Source organism: Vidua chalybeata, chromosome 28, assembly GCF_026979565.1.
Source record: "Vidua chalybeata isolate OUT-0048 chromosome 28, bVidCha1 merged haplotype, whole genome shotgun sequence".
NCBI classification, from domain to species: Eukaryota; Metazoa; Chordata; class Aves; order Passeriformes; family Viduidae; genus Vidua; species Vidua chalybeata.
Genome location: NC_071557.1, coordinates 1,837,467 through 1,859,954, shown reverse-complemented (window position 1 = coordinate 1,859,954; position 22,488 = coordinate 1,837,467). Strand labels below are relative to the sequence as shown.

General features: G+C 51.7%; 1 protein-coding gene across 2 annotated transcripts in view; it reads left to right on the top strand.

Annotated features, from left to right (window-relative positions):
* The first annotated feature begins 771 nt into the window (after nt 1-771).
* PEBP4 (phosphatidylethanolamine binding protein 4) overlaps nt 772-22,488 on the top strand; it is a 76,044-nt gene continuing 54,327 nt past the window's right edge. The window contains exons 1-4 of one of the 2 annotated variants that reach the window (XM_053966694.1): nt 772-939; nt 1,103-1,174; nt 2,708-2,835; nt 3,453-3,585. In XM_053966694.1, coding sequence (XP_053822669.1) covers nt 2,714-2,835; nt 3,453-3,585 — 255 coding nt within the window. In that variant the 5' untranslated portion in view covers nt 772-939; nt 1,103-1,174; nt 2,708-2,713. Of the gene's footprint in view, nt 940-1,049; nt 1,175-2,707; nt 2,836-3,452; nt 3,586-22,488 lie in introns of those variants that run through there. The other variant, XM_053966693.1, reaches the window with a different exon arrangement.

Sequence of the window (22,488 nt, the reverse complement as noted above, 5' to 3'; positions counted from 1 at the left end):
GGGCTCCAGGAGAGCTGGAGAGGGACTGGGGACAAGGGATGGAGGGACAGGACACAGGGAATGGCTTCCCACTGGGAAAGGGGAGATTTGGGTGGGATATTGGGAAGGAATGATGGTGGGGAGGGGCTGGGATGGAATTCCCAGAGGAGCTGTGGCTGCCCCTGCATCCCTGGGAATGTCCAAGGTGAGTTTGGAGCAGCCTGGGACAGTGGGAGGTGTCCCTGCCGTGGCAGGGGTGGCTCTGGAAGGGATTTCAGGTCCTTCCACCCCAAACCATTCCATGTTTTGCCAGGAGTTCCTTGTCCACATCTCCACCTCTCCCGGTGCCCAGCTCCCTGCCTGCCCCTTGCTCAACTTTCAGCCACATCCCCGTTTCTCCAAGGAAATTCCTGCCTTTCTCACCGTTCCATGACCACATTTCTGGGCGTTTTCTGCTCATCACCAGTTTTGCCCAGGGCTGGGGACCCCGAATTTTCAACCTCCCCTGTCCATGTGCCACCGTGAGGGTGCAAACCCTAGCCCTGACTCAGCCAGCCCGGCATTCCTGGGAAAAGCCTGACTCACGTGAGCCCATTTGCCGGCTCAGGGCTCTAATTACGGGCTGTGCCCATCTCGGCAGCGTGGGAACGGGAGCCATTAAGCCCCTAAAAGCTCCCGATCATTCCCAATCCATTAATGTTTCTAATTAGTTAAGCCCGGCGCCTCTTTCTCTCGCCGGGCTCGCTCGTGTTCTCGGAGCGTGCAGCCACAGCCCCATTATGTAATGATCCCCTCGCTGCTGTAACCCCCACTCCCAACTCACACCGGCCTCTCTTTTACTATTTTATTTTATTTTATTTATTCGCATGTGCCTCTTCCCCGGAGCCGATCAGGCAGTGGACGAGACGGGCAAATCAAAGTTGGGCTCACACCGCTCCTGATTAGCCCGAGCAGCTGCAGGTGCGGCCGGGGGGGGCTGGGCTGGGCAGGACCCGGCGCCGTTTGGGGCGTTTGGGGCGGTTGCCGGGGGGGTTAAAAAGCCGTTGGCACATTCGGAGCAGCCGGCTGCCTCTTCCCTGGGCTTTGACTCTCATTCCCAGTCCCTCTGTCCCTTCCTTCCAAGGAAACCATCTCCACGGCAACCTCAAACCTCCGGGCTCTGCCTCGGAGCTGCTCAGCCGTCCCCAGGACCTTGGTAAGTGGCTCTCTGGTGGCCCGTGGCTACCGGGTCCGCCAGGAGGTGAGGGCTGGCGCTGGGCTTGGCAGGGGGGTGGGGGGACCCAGCCCCGTGTCCCCTCGTCCCCCTCGAGGCTTTGTGTGGCTTAAAAATGGGGTGGCCGGAGTTGTCCTCGTGTGGGAAAAGCGCTGGAGGGGGTGGCCGGGTCAAGGCTCCCCTGCAGGACCAGGGTGGGGACATGTCCTGGTGTCCTGGCTGGTCGCGTGTCCTTGGGGGTGGTCTTGGACACACCACAACCACTCCTGATCCCAATTTTCCGTCGTATTTGGGAGAGCAGCAGGTGGAGATGGGGACTCTGTCCCCTCTTGGCGCTGGGTTTGGAGCGTGGTGTCACCACGTGGGGACATTGCCGGTGCCACGCGGGAAAGGGTCCTCAGAGTGCCTGGCAAAGGGGAGCAGCAGGAAACAGCTGTCCTGGAAAAAATGGGATTAAAGTTGTGGAGCTGGAGGAGGAAATGATGGGCAAGTGCCGGATTTAGGTTCGTTTTCGACTCGGAGATGGGGTAACTGAGAGGGTTGCACACCTCGAGATAAGAAATCCTGACGTAGAAATGCCACAGGATAGGACAGACTTCGCAGAGAGAGAAATATAACCAGAAACAAGTTTGAAAGGATATCAAATAAATACAAATAAAACTAAGTACTTTAGAGAAATAGAACTATGAAAGATGCATTGTAGTAAAAATGCATGAGGAGTAATTCTAGACAATTAACTTTAAAACATTTACAGTACGGCGTGGCAAAAGCTGCTAGGCCAAAAAACAGCTTATAAAGTAATTATAAAAGAGTTGGCTTCTGATTGTAATGGCGTGAATTATAAGAATTTGATATATTATATATATAATATACATGATATATATAATATATATAATATACATGTTATATATATTAATATATAATAGAATATATTATATATAATATACGTTTTATATATTAATATATAATAGAATATATTATATATAATATACATGATATATATATAATATACATTTTATATATATTCATATATAATAGAATATATATAATATACATGATATAATATATAATATACATTTTATATATATTCATATATAATAGAATATATATAATATACATGATATATATAATATACATGTTATATATATTAATATATAATAGAATATATTATATAGATAATATACCTGATATATATAATATGTATAATATTAATATATATTAATATATAATATACATGATATATATTATATAGATAATATACGTGATATACATTATATACATAATATGCATAATACATTAATGTATAATATATTAAAAATCGATATAAATATTAAATTCTATCTGTGTTGTCTCACCCTTCACACGAGCCTAAAAACAGAATAACAGTTCCTAAAGTGCCTCTCCGTTACCGCATCGCTGGGTCCGTGAAGGCCCTGATGGGACCCACGAGGACGGGGATGCTCTGCCTGGTGCGGGTCCCCGTGGGGCTGAGCCTGGCTGTCCCCTTGTCCCCAGGGCAGGATGAAGCTGCTGGGGGCCGTGCTGGTGGCGCTCACCCTGCTGCTGCCGGGCGCCTGGGCCAGCGAGGCCTCCCGCACCTGCATCTTCCAGAGCCTCAGCGAGTCCGACCACGAGTTCTGCAGGTGAGCCTCGCTCCGTGGCCTCTGTCCCCCGCCCGGCCCGGCCATTCCCTTTGTGTCACCTCCCGGCTCTGTTCATCCCGCCGTCCCTTTGGCTCTTTTCCTCCTTTCCCGGGAATCCGGGATGGCTCTGGGCGCCTGGAGTGGTCCCCGCCCTGCTGTGCAGAGGCTTTGAAGTGACTTTGGCAGCGTCAGGGACAACAGAAGTTTTCCGTGGAACACTTCAGGCTGCTTTTTCATGGAATCCTGAAATGTTTTGGGTGGGAAGGGGCCCTAAAACCCATCCAGCTCCAACCCCAGCACTCCCACTCTCCCAGGCTGGTCCAAGCTGGCCTTGGACACTTCCAGGGATGAGGCAGCCACAGCTCCTCTGGGAATTCCATCCCAGCCCCTCCTCACCTTCCTTCCCAAAATCTGCTGAAGAACACACGAGGAGCACAGGAATTTAAAATGCTCTTCAGCAGATTTAGGGAAGGAATTTATAATGACAATCATTTCAAATAACCTTCTGTTATCCCACCCTTGCAGCTCCTGCCTGCCATTCCCAACCCCATCCCGAGCCCGCCCTGGCACCATTCCCACCTCCAGCCTCATTTTCCCTCCCTGTCCCCTTTTTCCAGGGGGAATTTGGAAGTCATCTACCCCGAGGTGGGCGACGTGAGCTGCTCCTACATCCCCAAGTGCCACGGGTACCGCCAGAAGCTGAGCCAGGAGTGGGGCAAGCCCCGCGTCCGCTTCCCCTGGGCCAAGAAGGTGAGGCCCCGCTCCGGCTTTTCCTGGGATCAGGGTGACTTTTGGAAGTTTTTCTCCCACTTTTCCTCATCGATTCAGGGGTTTGGTTGTTGGCTGAGCTGTGGATAAATGGAATTGCCTTTTTTTTTTTTTTTTTTTTTTTGGTGATATTTTTGTCGTTTATTTCTATTTTTTCTTCCTACACTGTGGCCATTAAATCACCTTTTCTCACATTCAGAGTGGTTTTTTTTTTACTACTCTGAAACCCTTTTTATATTTTTACTTTTATATTTATAGTTTATTTTATTATTCTAAAAAATATCTTTATAGCTGTATTTTTAATTTTATATATTTTATATTTTTTTCTTTTGGCCATTTACTTAATATATTTTTTTCTACATTGCACCCATTTTACAGCTATTCCAGCCACATTGTAGCCATTTAATAAATTATTTTCACCCTATCACCACATCTCAATTTAGAATATTTGCTGTATTGTAACTATTATTTCCCCTCTAAATGCAGCCATTTATAATTTTCTCTACATTAACTTTTAAAACAATTAAATTTTTTATATATTATGACCATTTAAGTGGCCAGAAGGTAGCAAAGAAATTAAATTATGTTTTCTGCCACACGTAGCCACTTAATAATTTAATTTGTTGCTATTTGCAGCCTCCTAATGGTTTAATTTTGTGTTCCATCATGGCTGTTTTTTAAAAAGTAATTAAATGGCCACAAAGTATGAAAAATAGGAATTAAATGGCCACATGTAGAGAAAAAAATAATTAATTTTATTTGTGTTGTGGCCACTGTATATATTTTTTGCTGCATTTTCACTATTTCGATTTTGTTTCCTCTGCTTTGACTACTTAATTTTCGGTATTTTCTGACCACTGGATTTTTTTTTTTTTTCACTCCACTGTGGCCGTTTCTTTTTTTCTTTTTTTCTTTTTTTTTTTTGCCACAACTCAGCCAAAAAAAAAAAAATTCAATTTAAACATTTCCACCGCTGATTTTATTTTTGTAGTCAACTTTTCAAAGCCGTCCCGGCCTCGGGCTGAGCTCTGGGATTCGCGTTGGAATTTGGGATTCGCGTTGGAATTTGGGATTCGCGGCGGAATTTGGGAATTTGGGATCGTGGCTGGGGGGGGCGGGTGATGCCGGTGCTGCTGTTCCCTCCTGCCACCACCAGGTGGCAGCATTGAACTGCCCGAGCTCCAGCGCCGCCCGGACTGGGAGGAACTGGGAGGAACTGGGAGCGCCGGGATCTGCGCTGAGGGTGCCGCGGGCACGGGGAGGGGACAATAAATGGGGTGACATCGCCGTATTTTGGGGGACACCCTGCGCCGTGCCCTGCTGTGATCCCAAATCTGTCCCAAGATGCGGCATCGTCTCGTAGCGTTCCCAAATCCAGGTGGAATCCTCGCTGGCACCCCAAAAACCTCCCTATCCCAATAATTTCCGTAATTCCCACGGCCAGCTCCAACCCTGGGAGCTGCTAAGGGAGAAGTCAGCTCTGCTGGCGTTACCTCGGAGTGTGAACAATCCGTTTTTCCGGCTCTTCCGCGCCGTCTGGGAAGTCTCTTCCCCCTGCGGATCACATGGTTGGAAGGAGAACTTTTCCTTAAAGATGTCTGATTCTTCAAAAAAAAAATCCTCCTTCCTGGCAGAGGCTGCTGCACGCAGACCCATCCCCGGCTTTCCAGGAGTTTGAAGTCTCCCAGGGATGTGGGCAGTTGTTTTTCCTTTAATTTTAGTCCTGGAAAGCAAATCAGGGCCGGGAGAAGGGAAGGGACTCTCCGGGGCTGGAATGCCGCTGCCGACGGCTGTGGGAAGGATTTTGGGGACCAGAGCCAGACCTTGCCAGGCTGTGCCAGTGGGATGCAGAATCCACAAAAAGCAGGGAAGGCTGAGCTGGGAGCGTGGGGGTGGCACCTGTTTATTTTGGGATGGAATTCCAGCTGTGCCTCGGGGGTGGCAGGTCCCCAGGGAGCCCCTGGCACGGGCGGCGGCTCCCGCTGGCACCGGGAATGGCTCCGCTGATGGATTTGGCACCGTTTCCTTCCAAGACATCTCGGCACATCTTGCGCTGAGGCGGCATCTGAGGACACGGGGCCCCGCTGCTTCCCAGGGTTTGGGGTGGTTTTCCCCTCTGGCCTTCCCCAAAAATGCCTCCCCAGCTCTGCACAGCTGGCAATGATCCAGCTGCAGTGTCCAAACCAAGAGCTCGTTTTGGGTGGCCTTGAACCCCTCACAGAGAACTGGCTCTCCTCAGGTTTTTTTTTTTGTTTGTTTTTAATAGGAATATACAATTTTCTTACTCCTGAACCTCTAAGGATGCTTTGGGATAATATTTTCCCCCTCCTAAGCTCACCCTAAATTGAGTGGGACCAAGAGCTGTGTCATGAGAGTTGTTTTTATGCTTTGTGTGGGTATTTCTAAACCCAGAAAATTTGATTATTCCTAATTTATTCCCAAATGAGAGTGGGGAAATTTGGCAAAGCGAGGAGATCTCCATCTCCCTGTGGTGCTCCAGTGGGATGCTCCAGCTCGGTGATCCTGGATGGGGTGGGGAGGGCTGGCCGAAGGGCTGGAGATGCTTTTCCCCATCCAAATCCGTGGCAGAAAATCTCGGGGTTTGAGGATGCAAACTTGTGTAGGAAGTGTCGGCTCTCTGTGGAACACTTTGTCTCTTCAAGAAAAACAACCACCAAAAAAGCCAAATGCGGAGTGTTTGTTTTTCTCTCTAGAAATATTTATCAGTTTTCTGAAAGGGGTGGGGGGGGGGGCGAATGGGAAGTTTTCCACTCTCGTCCCAGATATTTGGGATGGGTTTGGGGTCACCTTTGTGCTCAAGGTCTGTCCCTGCAGCTGCTCAAGGAAGGGAACATCGATGGTTTGGGGTGAAGGAGCTGAAAGTGGGGTGGCATCTTGCAAAGCTGAGCTGTGACAGCAGCAAAATCTGGCCTCGGGGACTTTACTGCATCATTTTAGGGTGGAGTTGAATATTTTGTCATGTTTAAACACTGAGCTGTCGAAGCCAGCTTTATCAAACATCAATTTACTGCCCAAAACCCCCATTTTGGGGCAGTTTTTAGTGCCGTGAGAGCATCTCAGTGAGCAACAGGCTCAGGGAAAGGAGTCAGGGATGCACTGCCAGGGACAGGAGAGTGGTTCTGGATGGCTTGGATACCCTGGGAAACCTTGAACTGCTCTGTCCTGGTGGGCAGAGATCTGGGAATATCTCTCAGGAGATCAGCCCTGGGATGTTTGGGATGTTCAATCTATAGGAGATCACTCCAGGGATGTTCAGGATGTTCGATCCATGGGACATCAGCTCTGGGATGTTCAGGATGTTCAATCCATGGGAGATCAGCCCTGGGATGTTTGGGATGTTCAGTCCATGGGAGATCTGGGATGGTCAGGATGCTGAATCCATGGGAGATCAGCCCTGGGATGTTCAGTCCATGGGAGATCATCCTGGGATGGGATGTTCAGGATGTTCAATCTATAGGAGATCAGCCCTGGGATGTTCAGCATGTTCAGTCCATGGGAGATCAGCCCTAGGATGTTTGGGATGTTCAATCCATGGGTGATCTGGGATGGTCAGGATGCTGAATCCATGGGAGATCAGCCCTGGGATGGGATGTTCAGGATGTTCAATCTATAGGACATCACTCCTGGGATGTTCAGGATGTTCAGTCCATGGGAGATCAGCCCTGGGATGGTCAGGATGCTGAATCCATGGGAGATCAGCCCTGGGATGTTCAGTCCATGGGAGATCAGCCCTGGGATGTTCAGTCCATGGGAGATCATGCCCAATCCTCACTGGAAAACTCTCCTGAGCACTCCCCAATCCCCCTTTGGGTCCCACTGCAAAGACCTGACCTCGAACCCCCAAACATCCAAGCACCCACAGCACCTTCCCAAAACCCCCATCCTGGGAGCTGCTGGAGGCCCTTTCCCAGGCCAGGGAAGCAGGAGAACATCTGGAAGGACGGGAAACGCGTCCTCCTTGTCCTGCCTCGATATTGCTTCGCTCAAGCAAAAATAAATTGGAAAAGAAAATTGGCCCTTGCACCAATTTGGGGCAGTTTCTCAATTGTGCAGCGTAGCAAAGCCCCCGACGATGATGGATCGCTGCATTAACCCAAACCCGCGTCCCCTGATTCCCTTTTATTACCACTCGTGGTGGCAGACAGAAAAACAGATTACACGGGAGATCAAATCGATAGGAACTTTATTTACTGGCCTTTTAAAAACATATTTCTGGGCTTTATAAAAACATACGGCAGATGCCAGGGATGGGCCTTGTCTCCTTGTTAAAAAGCAATTTACCTGTGCTGGAGCCGCTACCTTTTACCTGCTCCTCCAGATTTGTTTTCATCCCAAGGTTTGACAACTTCCTTAGAGGCTTCTTTAGGCCATGCCATCACTTTTTTAGGATACAGGAAGGAATTGGAGGGGGTTTTTTTGGTGATAAAATCTAGAAATAAAGTGTTTTTCTCAGGGTTTCTACCCCAAAGGTAACTATTTAAAACTTGTTTTTGCAAGCAGCCCATTTGCACATCCCTGAGCTCAGCTCCTTCCTGGTGCTCCAAAGCTCTCTGGGATAAAAGCATTCCCAAGTTGGGATGAACTGGGGCTGGGAAGGCAGCTGGAAAAGCTCCCCCAGCTGTGTGACCCATGGGATGAGACCCTCAGGGGTGGCTTTGAGCTTTTTGTGCCTCAACCTGTGACCAGCACCCAGGGGTGGGGCTGGAGAGGTCCTGGGAGTTGGAGCTGTCCCCTTTGGAATGGGAGCCCAGGGAGGGAAGAGCAGGAGGATGAGCTTCTCCCAAGAACCCACAGAAAATCCACTCTGGTTCTTTTCCCTGATTCTCCCCCTTTTTTTTTTTTTTTTTTTTTTTTTTTTTTTTTTGTGAAGCACTTGGTGGCCTGGTTGGGGACAGGCCTGATTCATAAAGAGTTTTGTGTTCCCGTTATTTGGGCAATCATTTGTGTGAGGAAATTCGTTAATTTTAACAAAGGTAAGGGGCGGCTTTGTTCCATCTCCTCCCGGGATGTGCAGGAGGGGACGTGCAGCTGCCTGGGGAGGGACCTTTTTGTGGCACTCAGGTTCCATGCACGCCTTGCTGGAGAAGATGGTTGGAAGCAGAAGATTTCTGACAGTTTGTGTATCCCTGCTGGCTCATGGAGCCGTCTGGAGCTGAGGAGCCACCAGCGTGGTTTTCTCCCTCTCTCAATCCTGTCTGGGCTCCTCAGAAACAATGGCCCAACATTCCTTCCCGCCGCTGTCAGCCCGAGATTCCCGGGATTAGCCCAAGCCCCCGGTGATGAACCCCTCCCTCTGGCCCTGCTGGGTTGGGTTCCCATGCCCTGGGATCGCTCCGTGGCATTCCAGCACCCCGGACTTCAGAGGGGAATGGTGTGAGGGATCTGAGCTTCCAGAGGGGTCTCTTTGAGGGCTTTGGAGTGGGGTGGCAAAGCCAAAATAAATGTGTGTGCTGAGAGCTCTGCGTGCTGCCTCGGCCCTGTCCTCTGCTGACCCCCCTGCCACTGCTTCCATGGGGGATTTATTCGGGATGTGACCCCTCCGAGCCAAGCACTGCTCCAATTCCCATCCTTTTGGGGAGCAGGGAGGTTTTTTCCCCTTGATGGGAATGCCTGGAGTGGCTCAACAACATCACAGGGGGTGTTCTCCCCCACCAGGCCCCGGTCCCACCGGAGGGGACCGGTGAGCAGCTGGTGCCACGCGCCAGGAGAGCCTCGTTCCAAGAGCAATCCTGGCAGGAATGTCACTTCACATCCATCTCCTGACCTTCCCGTTCCCTGGACCTTTAACCACCCGGGACAAACATCATCCCCCGAAGGCAGGAGGCTGGGAAGCACCTCCGGGTCATCCCCCGTGCCTCAGCGTCTCCCGCTCGCTCCTCGTTTTCCGCAGCACAGAAAATGTTTGAAGGCGCCGCTGATTTCTCCCTTTGATCCCTGTAAACACTATACAGTAATCAAAGTTTAAGCTGCTTTGGGTGAAATAATTGCTTAACAATCATATAAGACAAAGTGATTCAACAAATGACAATTAGGACTTGTGATCTACAGAACAGATGCATTCAGTGTAGCATATTATAATGTGCTAATAGGAGATTGACAGCACAATAATAGGAGAGAACAGCCACTCAGCCTATAATTCCCAACCAAATGTGAGGCTGTCCACAGAGCTCAAATCCGAACAGGCTGTAAAATTAGAGGTAAGAAGGCACAAGTTTCACAAAGACTCATTAGCAGGTTGGCTGTGAATTTCCAAGGAAGGGGGGAAAATTCCTGCTGGAGGATTTACTCGCGAAAGGAAGGAAGGGGAGGCGGGGGGGGGGAACCTCAACCTCCGCACGTCTTTACGCTGGGAATGAGTAACCTCGATCACACTGGGCTCCAACAGGCTGGAGCCGCCGCTGTTCCCGGATGCCAGCCAGGTTTTGGAGCAGAGGGTGGCTCCCGAGCCGTGGCAGCAGCCGGGTCCCGCTGCCAGGGGCCGGGAAGCGCGGCTCGGCATCGCCGTTCCGCGGGGGACGCGCGGAGCAGGCGACGGTGTGAAGGACCAAATGAAATTAGGACTGATATGAGCACGGAGCTCCACCGGGCGTTCCCGACGGGAATTGGGCACTTCCCAAGCCTTAAATGATACTGATGGGTGACAGGGGCACCCTTTAGCCCTGTCCATGGGAATTAAGGCTTGTGCTTTCTCTGCTCTTTGGGCACATCGAGGGATGGGGACGTGTGCGGGAGTGGAGCTGTCAATCTCCACAACCCTGGCACGTGCGGAGGCAGGAGCTGGGATCCATCCCTGAACCCCTCCACACCCTGGGATAAGGTTCTCTGTGCGCTGCTCTCTCCTCTCTCCTTCCCCAGCAGCTTTGGAGGCAGGGAGATCAAAGGAACTTAAAATTTCCAGCTCTGGTGACAAAACAGATTTCAGCTCGGCTCGTCCTTGCCGTGCCCCGCGCACGTGTTCCACCAATGTGGAATTTGGCCATATTTTATTATTAAATAAACATGCCAGGAAATGCACTTTTTGTGCATGGGGGAGGATGAGAAGGTTTGGTAATTAAAACTTCCATCCATCAACGCTTCGCTCCCAGAGATAATTGTGTGGCTCCCGCAGATGTATGTTTTGTATGGAATTAACCAGTGGGAATTGGTGCTGGTGTGTCTGAGGGGATGGGATGTGCCAGGGGCTGCCCAGGATTCCAGTGGAATATCCTGGGGAAGGTGTGGTCGTGCTCTGGTTGGGAATTTGTTGGAAATTTTGCTTTTTGTCTCAGTTTATTGCACGGGCAAGTGCTTTATATTCACTTTATTTTCACCTGCAAATCCCAAAGCTGCAGGGATGCACCTGCCAGGTGGGTCTGGCATAAAAAATACCGATTTTACATGAATTTTATTAATTGCAGAACCAAACCGAGTTGTAGAAGCAGACGAATCTGTTGGAAACAATGTGATTTTTCTTTCCCCTTGCCCCATCTTTGGGTTTTCCCGGCATGCCGCAGCCTGTGATGTGCCAGTGTGGGCATCGGGCACTTGGAATTTCAGAGCCTTTAACCAAGGTGACACTGGAGAAGAAAGCTGCAAAGATCCCTCCCCTCATCCCAACTCCAGGATTTATTTTTGAGGAGACCCTTAGGAAGCGCTGCCCCCGCAGAGCCTGGAGCCCAGCTGGGTTTCAGAGCTTCCACGTGGTGATCGATGGCAGATCAATGAGCCCCAAGGTGGACCTGTCACCCTCGTGGTGTCTCCTGACATGCCCCGGACCCGCCTGGGCTTTTTCAAAAGGAATTAATGGCATTTTGGGTGGGCATGAGGGTTTATAGCAGCAGGCAGGTTCCTCCCGATGCTCCTGGCGCTTGAAAATTGAATTTATGGGGTTTGGAATTGTGTTTAAATATGGGGGAGCTGAGCATGGCTCCCCTTCATCTTCCTGGCATCCTCCTCGTCTCCCCAGCTCCTCCTGATTCCATGGAGTTTCCCTGCTCTGCAGCTCTGGACATTTTTTGGGCTGGGAAAGGCTCCAGGACCTCTGGAATACTGGGCTGGGTGTACTGGGGGGGGGTCTTTGCTCCATCACTCTCCCCACTCCAGGCAGGTGTTGCTCTCCCTGATTTTCAGAGGGCTCTGGGAGCAGCTGGGCTCTCCTGGGTTTCTCTGGGGTGTGACAAGCTGCTGGATACATGGCTGAAAAATCTGGGAATTGGGAATTGCCAGGTGCTGGGCGGAGGGCAGCGAGGTGTGGGAGAGGTGTTTGCCTGGCAAACACACCCTGACCCTGCTGCCACCCTCCCTTGGGATTATCCAAGCATCTCCCAGCCTGGCTCTGGCATCTAGGATGCCTCGAGCCTGCTCCGAACCCGAATTTTGGCAGCGATGCCCTTCAGCAGCCCTTGCCAGGTCCCTTCCTGGCAGGGAATCCTGCTCTGTCCTGCTCTGCCGCCCCAGCTGCACTTCCCAAACATCACCTCCCACTGCAGGGAGCATCCCGGGGAGCTCAGCCTCACCTCTGGGCTCGGAGCATCATTCCCGGGAGCCTTCCCTCCTCCCCTGCAGTATCTTCCCCGGAGCCTGCCCGCCAGCACAGGAGCCTTTTTTCCATGGATGAGTAATTCTTCCCAATTTGGGGGCTCCTTCCTGCGCTATAACAACCCCGAGCTCGCCTGCCTTTTTCTTTTTCCAGCTGCCATCTCCAGCAGAAATTCCCCTTTTTTTTCTTTCTTTTTTTTTTTTTTTTTTCCCCCTCGGCGGGAGGGGAGGGGCTGGTGGGGGGGGGATCTCGGTTATACAATCCGGGGTTGGGGCGACTATTTTGGATCCCTCCTTCCTGCCTCCAAATTGCAGCTCCGAATGTGACAAGTTACAAAACACTTGAGTCATTTCTCTCTCTCTCTCTCGCGCGCGCGCTGCCTTTTTCCCCCACAAGGGTTTGGGTTGGTTTAAAGGAAAAAAAAAAAAAAAAAAAGAAAAAAAAAGCAGGATGGGGATGGCGATGGGGATGGGGAGGGGGGGGAAAGGCGGCTCCCAGCGTTGCCTCCCAGCCCGGGGGGCTGCGGGCAGCCCCCACGCAGGGGAACTCGCGGGGCTGTTTATGTAAGATGCTCATGTTCTGCTGAGCTGCAGCGAGAGCTGCTGTCGATTCCCAGGAAAACCCACGGCTGCCCACGTAGGATCTCCCGAGCAGGGTTGTGTAACGGGGAGCCAGGCAGCCGCGGGGGGGGGGGGGTCGGGAGATCCTGCCTGGGGAGGGGGGAAAGCAGGGAGGGCTGCGTTGAAACGAGTGGGAAAAGTCCGTGGTGCCGGGGAAAATCCGGCTGCTGGGATGTGCTGTGGGTGCCTCGCCAGGAGGTTTTGGGGTGCTCTCACCTCTTAGCACGGATTTGGAATTAATTGAGTCACTGGGTGACTTCCCAGCATCCCTGTTTCCTTTGGATCTTGGGAGGAAAGGGATTTTTGTGATGAGATTCAGTGTTGAACTCAAAGGAAACATCAGTGATGGCTTGGTGGAGGCGGCCTGATCCTGAGCGCTCCTGGGATCATCCCAAGGGGAGGTTCAGGTTGGACATCAGCAGGAATTCCCTTATGGGAAGGGTTGTTAAACCTCGGAAGCGGAGGTTTGGAGTCCCCATCCCTGGGGGTGTCCAAGGAACACCTGGACGTGGCACTCAGCACTCTGGGCTGGTGACAAAGTGGGGACAGGGCACAGCTTGGACCTGGTGATCCTGGAGCTCTTTTCCAACATGAATGATCCAAAGATCTGGGAAAAAATCCCTCATTTCCCACTGTCCCCGGTGGATCTGCACCACCAGCCTCAATACCTGAAGGAGGGGCTCCAAACCAGCTCTGCACCCCACCAAAATCACCATTTCAATGCTTTTTTCCCTAAATACCAAAAATCCAGGAGTGCTGGAGGCTTGTGCTGCTCCAGCCCGCGAGGAGAGGAGCCCTCTCGAGGTGCTGGGCTGGGAGTTGCGTGTGTTACATTTTTATCCCTATTTATTCATGCAGAGCCGAGGCGCGGGGCGAGGCGCCCTGCTCGGGAGCGCTGCTCTCCATGAGAATGCTCCTTCATTTACATCCTCCCTCCTTCCCCACAACTGAACTTATCCGGGTTATTTTTATTCCTCGTGTGTATTTTTTTTTTTTTTTTTTAAAAAAAAGGTTGGGGGAAGGGGAGGAGAAAAGAAAAAAAAAAAAAGAAACCCCAAAAACCCAAGCATCACCACCCGTCTAAATTCACCTTATTTTTACTTCTATTAAAATTTCCCCTCTGGAATTTTGATAAGCCAGAAAAAAATGAGGCACACGAGTGAGCTTCACCCGAGGGGAGAGCCGAGGCCCGGGGATGAGGGGGAGGAATGTGTTTTGGGGCAAAGAGTAAGTTTAGAACTATTTTTCTCTTAACTGGAGCACTTAGCTGCACTGCAAGCCATTCATCTTGTGCTTTAATAACTCATTCTCCCTGCGAGATGGGATATCACAGCCCTGGATATTGCTTTTCTTGGGATCCAGGACCAAAGATGAATCTGCTTCCTCTAATAAAATACGTTTTCATTGCAATTGAAAACGTTTTTTGCACCCTGATTTTCCCCTGTATTTTGGGTGTTGAGCTCTTCTTTGCCCCAAATCCCCCTGGCTGGCCTGGTATTTATTTATTTCCCTTCCCAAACGATGGAAATACAAATTCCTTCATTTTTCCCCATCCCTGGGGAGCTCCAAGTGCTGCCATTTGCCTCGAGCTGTCTCTAATCAATTGATAAACCAGATATTTATGATTTATAGAGGATATTTTACATCCTGGGGTCTCCCTTGTCATGGGAGCTGATGCATTTTTGGGGTGATAGGGGTTTGTGACCATTTTATCCTTTTCCTGCCACTTTTTAATCAACAATTCATCCCCTGCAGCAAACATTTCCCTGTGCAGCAGCTTGTGCTTGTCCCCTGGGGGTGTGACGAGTTTGCAGGGCCTCGAGAGCGGGCCGGGGAAGGAGGCTGGGAGCGTTTGGAATCCTGGAAGGTTTTTTTCTGGGAGCAGAGGGAGCTCTCGGCTCGCGACTCCGCCGCTTCCCGGCGCCGCCTCGCCGGGATGAAAATCCTGAAACAAAACTTCTCCCTTTCATGTTCCCCCCGGCCCGACTGTCTCTTAACTACGCATTTGATCTCGGCATCTCCGCGAGAAGGTTCAGAGCCTGATCAGGAATTAATGGGAAGCAGGAATTAAGCAGCGGATCAAAGCGGCCGCGTGGCGGGCGGCGATCGGGGAGCGGAGCGCGGCGGTGGCCGAGCGGGGGACGCGATGTGGTGGCACCAGGGGACACGGGGGACACCGCGGGGTGACTGCTCTCACTCCAGCACAGCCCGAGGGGGGCACGGGGTGAAGTGCCCAGTGCGAGGAATTGTCACCTCCACGCCGCAGCTGGGGCCGGGGCTCCAGGGGCTCGTGGCTCTCTGTCTCCAGAGGTTTTCCAGGGTTTGGGAATGCTGGAGGCAGCCGCGCTTCCCGCGTGGACGGGAATTCCCTCGTTAAACAAATATTTGGTGAGTGGGAAGAGGAGGGGAGCAGCAGCGCTGCTGAGCCCCCCCCAAAACGCTGGGTTCCCCAAAAGGTTGAGCCCACCAAAATGCTGAGCCCACCAAAATGCTGCAGCCCCTTAAAATGTTGAGCCCCCCAAAATGGTGCACTTACCCAAAAAGCTTTTCTCCCCCAAAATGCTGCCCCCCCAAAATGCTGCAGACTCCCAAAATGCTGAGTCCCCAAATGCTGCAGCTCCCCAAAATGCTGCACTCACCCAAAAAGCTTCACTCCCCCAAAATGCTGAGCCCATCAAAATGCTGCACTGCTCCAAAATGCTGAGCCCCCTAAAATGCTGCAGCCCCCCAAAATGCTGCGTCCCCAAAATGCTGAGCCCACCAAAATGCTCACTGGTCCAAAATGCTGAGTCCCCTAAAATGCTGCAGTCCCCCAAAATGCTTCACCCCCCAAAATGCTTCACCCCCCAAAATGCTGAGCCCCCCAAAATGCTGAGCCCCCCAAAATGCTGAGCCCCCAAAATGCTGCAGCCCTCCAAAATGTTGAGCCCCCCAAAATGCTGAGACCCCCAAAATGCTGAGCCCACCAAAATGCTGCACTGCTCCAAAATGCTGAGCCCCCTAAAATGCTGAGCCCCCCAAAATGCTGCAGCCTCCCAAAATGCTGAGTCCCCAAAATGTTGAGCCTCCCCCAAAATACTGCACTGCCCCAAAATGCTGAGCCTTTGAAAATGCTGAGCCCCCCAAATGCTGCAGCTCCCCAAAATGCTGTCCCCCTTTCCTGCTGAGCCCTCCAAAATTCTGCAGACCCCAAAATGCTGCAGCTCCTTGAGATGCTTCAGCCCCCCAAAATGCTGCAATCCCTTAGGGTGCTGCAGTCCGCCAAGATGCCAGAGCCCCCCAAAATTCTGCACCCCCTAAGATGTTGCCCAGCCCTTCCCCATCACTCACAGCCCTGAGGAGGACAATGACAGAGCCAGGATGACCCCGGGGTGGGAGCAGTGTCTTGCGCCCACAAGATTTGTAAAATCTGAGTTTTTCTCCACTAAAACTGTTAAATTCCTGCCTGGACCCGACTGTTTTTGGGGGGATTATCCTGGATGGGAGTGAGGGGCACGTGCTGGGCCTGGGGGTCAGGATTGGGTTGGGACTTTGTGGGGCAGCTGCTGGACCTCGTCCTGTCCTCGCTGCTCCCGGGAGTTCTCCCTCCTCACAGAGGGGCGGGTCACAGCAGCCTAGGGATTTGCCAGATTTCTTCCAGCTGGAGTGAAAAGCCTGGGAATTTGGGTGGAGAGCTGGCCATGAGGGAGATCAGGGCTCCTGATGGCTGGGGACAGGAGCAGTTTGGCTGCTGGGTTGGCCCGAGTTTGGCCTTTTCCTTTTCCTTTTCCTTTTCCTTTTCCTTTTCCTTTTCCTTTTCCTTTTCCTTTTCCTTTTCCTTTTCCTTTTCCTTTTCCTTTTCCTTTTCCTTTTCCTTTTCCTTTTCCTTTTCTTTTCCTTTTCCTTTTCTTTTCCTTTCCTTTTCCTTTCCCTTTCCCTTTCCCTTTTTCCCCTTTCCCTTTCCCTTTCCCTTTCCCTTTCTCTTTCCCTTTCCCTTTCCCTTTCTCTTTTCCTTTTCCATGGGGTATCCATGAAATGAGCTGGTCCAGGAGAGGCTGCTGGCAGAGAGGGAGCTGCTGTCTGGCACCTTTCCCTTTGGAAAGTGAAGGAATGTTTGGCAAACGGGACTTTTGTTACTTTTTGGTCTTCTCTCGTTGGAACATCGCTGTGGGGTGAGAGGAGAGATGAGCAAAGCCACTCTGGCCCCTGCAGTGACTGCAGCCTTCACACACGTGGTTTTCCCAGCAAAATCCAGTATTTGGGATGGGGGTACCTGCAGGTGGATGGGGGGATCCCTGTGGGGTCCCTACCTGAGCGATGCCACCCATATCCCACCCAGGCACGCGGAGTTTAAACCCCAACAGATGCTGTTTTTCCAGGCAAATCCTTTATAAACCATGTAACCACCTACATCCAGGGTGGGAATTGCACTTTTCCCAAGGGCTTGAGGCCACAAGGCAGAGCTGTGGCCAAGAAAAGTCTCTGCCTCCTCTTTGCACACCTCAACACACAAAAAATACCTCCTGCACGAGGCCCAGCGTGCAATTAAAACCCCACTACGCGCACACACAAACCCGTGGCAGCCTCCAAACAGTGAATTAAACGAGGATGAAAGGCACATGCCAGCTCTGGCAAAACCCTAGGAAAGGAGCCATCAGCTCTCGGCAGCGTCCTGGGATTTTCAAACCACGCCAATGGAATTTGGCCGCTCCATTTCATTCGCTGTCAATCAGCGTCGCTGCTACTGATGCTTCCTCCTCTTTTTAGATCCCCCATTTCTTTTGGCGATGCCCAGAGCGCAGTTGTATCCCAGCCAGGCAGCCCTCATCACCAAGCGATTAAATCAGCGGGAAAAAAACCAGGAGAGACGTCTCTTCTCAGACATAATAGTAAAAAGGGGGCGGCAGGGACGGGGAGGGGGGCGACGGCTCCGGGTCTATTTCTGCTCTGATGTGTCCTGGCGCCGCCGGAGCCTTCCCCGGGTGCCGAGCTGTGCCGGCGATCACCGGCTGCAGGTGGCAAAGTGGGTTGTGCAGGGAAGGCTCCTGCACCGAGCTGGGTTTTCCCGGCATCCCAAAGTCCCTGGGCCCGCGGGTTGGTTCTGTTTTGGGGCTGGGTCCTGCTGCAGCCGTGACGGGTTCCTGCAGGTGCTGTCGCTGCATGGAGGGATTGGGGTGTTGGGGAATGTGAGGGACTGAGCGTTCCGACATCCAAGGGTCCTGATCCCTGAATATCCTGATCCCTGAGCATCCTGATCCTTGAGCACTTTGATCCCTGAGCATCCTGATCCTTGGACATCCCAACCCCTGAATATCCTGATCCTTGGGCATCCTGATCCTTGAGGATCCTGATCCTTGGGCATCCCGACCGCTGAATATCCTGATCCTTGGGCATCCTGATCCCTGAGCATCCTGATCCTTGGGCTTCCTGATCCCTGAATATCCTGATCCTTGGGCATCCTGATCCTTGAGCACTTTGATCCCTGAGCATCCTGATCCTTGTACATCCCAACCCCTGAATATCCTGATCCTTGGGCATCCTGATCCTTGAGGATCCTGACCCTTGGGCATCCCGACTGCTGAATATCCTGATCCTTGGGCATCCTGATCCTTGAGGATCCTGATCCTTGGGCATCCTGATCCCTGAGCATCCTGATCCTTGGGCATCCTGATCCCTGGGCATCCTGATCCTTGAGGATCCTGATCCTTGGGCATCCTGATCCCTGAGCATCCTGATCCCTGAGCATCCTGATCCTTGGGCATCCTGATCCCTGGGCATCCTGATCCTTGAGGATCCTGATCCTTGGGCATCCTGATCCCTGAGCATCCTGACCCCTGAGCATCCTGACCCTTGGGCATCCTGATCCCTGAGCATCCTGATCCTTGGCCATGCCAACCCCTGAACATGCTGACATCTGAGGGTCCTGATCCCTGGGCACCTTGATCCCTGAGCATCCTGATCCCTAAACACCCTGACCCCCTGTGCATCCCAGACCCTGAACATTGCAGCCTCTGAATATCCTCACCCCTGAACATCCCAGTCCCTGAGCATTCCAACATCCAAGGATCCTGACCTCTGAGCATCCCGGCCTTTGGGAATCCTCATCCCTGAGCATTGTGACCCTTGAGCCTGACCCCTGAGCATCCTGTTCTCCAAGCATCCAATCCTCTGAGCATGCAGACCCCTGAGCACCCTGGCTCTGAGCATCCCTCTCTTCAAGCATCCTGACCCCTGATCATCCCAACCCCCAATCATCCCAGCCTCTGAGCATCCCAATCTCTGATCATCCCGACCTCTGAGCATCCTGACTCCCAAACATTCCATCCTCCAAGTCCCCCAGCTGTTCAACATCCTGCCTCCAAGCATCCCTGGCCCCAAGCATCCTGGCCCCATGCCTTCCTCAGGGGCAGCTTCCTCCCAGCCTCTAAAATCAAGTGCTTTAATAACAGTCTGTAAAAAGACCGTGGAGAGAGGGGGAAATAATTGTGTGATCCAGGGTTATCAGTTCACCAAGTGTTTCCTGCCCTGGATTTGGCCATTCCCAGGATAAAACTGAGCGATGAGGGCTGCCTTAATGAAAATGCCTGTCCCTAGGAAACACCAGTGTGACCATTCCAACCCTGCTGTGGCCGAGTGTTGCTGAACCCCTTTTTCCTGCAGGAATTTGCAGCAGCAGCATGACCCTGGCTTTGCGTGTGTCAGCCCTGAGCTTGTTGGAAGTTGCTTTTATTAATTTTATTGTTGCTTTTATTTCTTTTTAAGGATTTAATGTTTAAACATAAAGATTTAGGAAATCCCACACTGCTCATCACATCCCTGGGGCAGCTCCAGCCGCTGCCACCACACCTGGCTCTGTCCCGAGTGGCAAAGCTGAGCTCAGAATCCCAGTTTTTCCCACACAAAACAAAACCTCTTGGGGTGGGAATCCAAAACTTGCCATCCCAGAGGACCATCCACGAGTGGCTGCACATCCGGGCTGGGGAGTGACGGCTCTGGGGGTTGTTTGTTTGGGAAATAGGATCAGAAATAAGCCCTGGAGTTGTGGTGTGGCCTCAGTGCAGGGCTGGGCCAGCCACTGCTTTTCCATTCCAGAAATGTCACTGAGTCACGAATGACTCAGAATTATAATGGGAGACATTTCCAACCCTGTGCATGACTCGGAGACGTCTTCCAGGGATATTAGAGCTGTTTGTAAAGTCCAGGCCTTGCCCTGGCGCTGTCCCTCCCTCCCTGGCTGCTTGGTGTCCCCCCCTTGGCCAAGGTGACAGCCCAGCGTGTGGTGGCAGCCGGGATGTGGCTGAGGATGCTCCTCCGTGTCCCGCGGGTTCAGGGGGACATTCTGTGCGATCAGGGGGACGCATTAACGCTCCCCATCAGGTGACAGGTGTCTATTAACGTGACTCCCATCACCGCTGCCTCCGGCCTGCCCTTGACCCGGGGCTGGCCCAGCAGACAGCTCCGTGTCACGCGTGACCCCCGTGGGTGACCTCAGCGCCGAGGTGGCCACGGCTCCCGGGATTTTGGCTGCTGCACGGGGGGGATCTGTGTCTGAGCATCATCTGGGTCCGTTCTGCTGCCCTTCCCTCCCCTTCCCACACAGGGAAATTTCCCTCCTGCTCCCGGATGACAGGAAAGGGACAGGTCTATGAGGTGTCCCCGCCTCAGGGACGCGCTGGCACCCAGGGGCAGCGCTCCCCTCGGAGATTCCTCAGCACCTCCTCTTCTCACAGCTCACCTCATCCCGGCCTCCAGAGCCAATTAATGAAGCAGGAATGAAATGAGGGAGGCGTTTGATCCAGTCAGACCAGTCTGGGGCTCTGGGGTGACCGGTGTGGGTCGGTGCCGGCGCCGTTCCCGGTGCGATGCCGTGAGCCGGGCTCGGGGAGCTGCGCGCTTCCCTCCGCGCTGGAAATACTTTCTCACCAAATAGCATTAAATATTCCTGAGCTGTGAACATCTTGGACTGATTTTATTTTCCATAAATAAACTTGTTGGGAGATATTTGGAGATGGGCCTAAGCTGCAGAGCTTGGACTGGCTCCCAAATCTCGCTGCTGTTTGGGCTCGAGGGGTTGGTTCAGGATTGTTTCAAGCTTTATTTCGGTTTCATGGAGTTGGGATTAAAGAGGTGCCCTCAGACAGGACCCTCTCAGTGCTTTCCTAAAATCCCTGATCCCCTCAAATGCTGTTGATGGTGGGAGAGGGGATCACAGGTGTCCCCTCCCCTCCAGACATAGGTGTAGGGTTATATCTATAGGGGTGGGCATTTTGTAAGCAGCATTTCCAGTGGGATCAGCTGGATTCTTCCAGAGGTAGCAAATCCCAGTTTATTGGGCTGGGACTGTGATGTTCCATGCTTTAGGCACTGTGGGGTTTTGGGGCACAAATCTTTCATCATCACACAGACAAGGGTGCCCCTTGCCCAGCTGGAGATGCCTCCAGCCTATCCCAGCTTCTTGCTGGAAATTTGTTGCTTTCCAGATTGGACAAAGAAAAGCAGAAAAAGAGAGATTAAAAAAAAAAAAAAAAAAAGAAAAAAGAAAAAACCCAAAACCAAACAATGATGTTTATTTATTTTCCAATGGGGAAATGAAGTGGGAGAGCTGCAAGGACGTGTTTGCAAACCTGCTCCTGGCACAGCTCATCCAGAGGAGGCCGGATCCGGATCCGTGGGGCAGGGAGGTTTAATTCCAATCCTTTCCCGGCAGGGCCGAGCGTTTCCCGCCTGTCCCTGTGCCTGATTAACAGTGACAAGGACAGGATTGCTCTTTTGGTGAGCGCACATGCTCCCCAAACCCCCGGCCATCCCTCAGCCTCGCCTTCCCTTCTTCTCCCTCAATCCCCAGGTTTATTCCGGAGGAAGAGGAGTCTAATCCGCCCTGTAAACTCTGTCACATCCTCATTAATTTGGCCATGTCTCCCTCGGTCGCCTTAGGGAAGCATCACATTTTTAACGAGGCTCTGGAGGAGGGGGGTGGGCCAGGGCTTCATTTTTGACAGCTGAGGTGGGAAAGGTGCAGCGTCAGGGTTTGTGGCCGCTCCGGGGGCTGCGTTCGGCAGCTCCACACCGGGAATTTCCTCTCGGCTTCTCTTCACCTGGTGTGAGGCCGCTGCTCCCGAATTTCCTGCGGGATTAAAGCTGAGATGAGCACAGACCCAGAGCCGAGGGGTGCTCTGGGTTTTCCACAGTTCCATGGGGTTGGCACTGCCATCCCAGTGTGAGGCACTTCCAAACCTTTAGAAGAACCTCATGGCTCAGCTGCCCTGGCTAATTCTGGTCAATTCTGGGGTTTTTTCCCCCCCATTTTTCCTAAATTCAAACATTTTATAGTGAAATCTCATGACATGGTCTTATTTCCAAAGAATATGTATTCCAAAGAATGTATTCCAAATAATCATACATAAATGGCATATTATATGCCATAAATGGCATTGCCAATTAATTAATGTATATATAATGTATATTCCTAATATTGTATCTATATTATGTATATTCCCAATATTCCTGTTATATTATACATATTATGTGTTTTCCCAATGTATTATATATAATATTTATATCCCCAATATATTGTATATAACACAGCTTTTCTATACATCTGTTTTATATTCCATACATTTAATGCTGTCGCTGGCCCTGCATCCCTGAGTGTTTTTGTGCTCAGGGCAAGGATCCGTGGCTTTTCTGTGTAAGGCCAGTGGCTGATCCGCAGGGATCTCACTCCATCCTGGGAGCTCTTCTAACCCA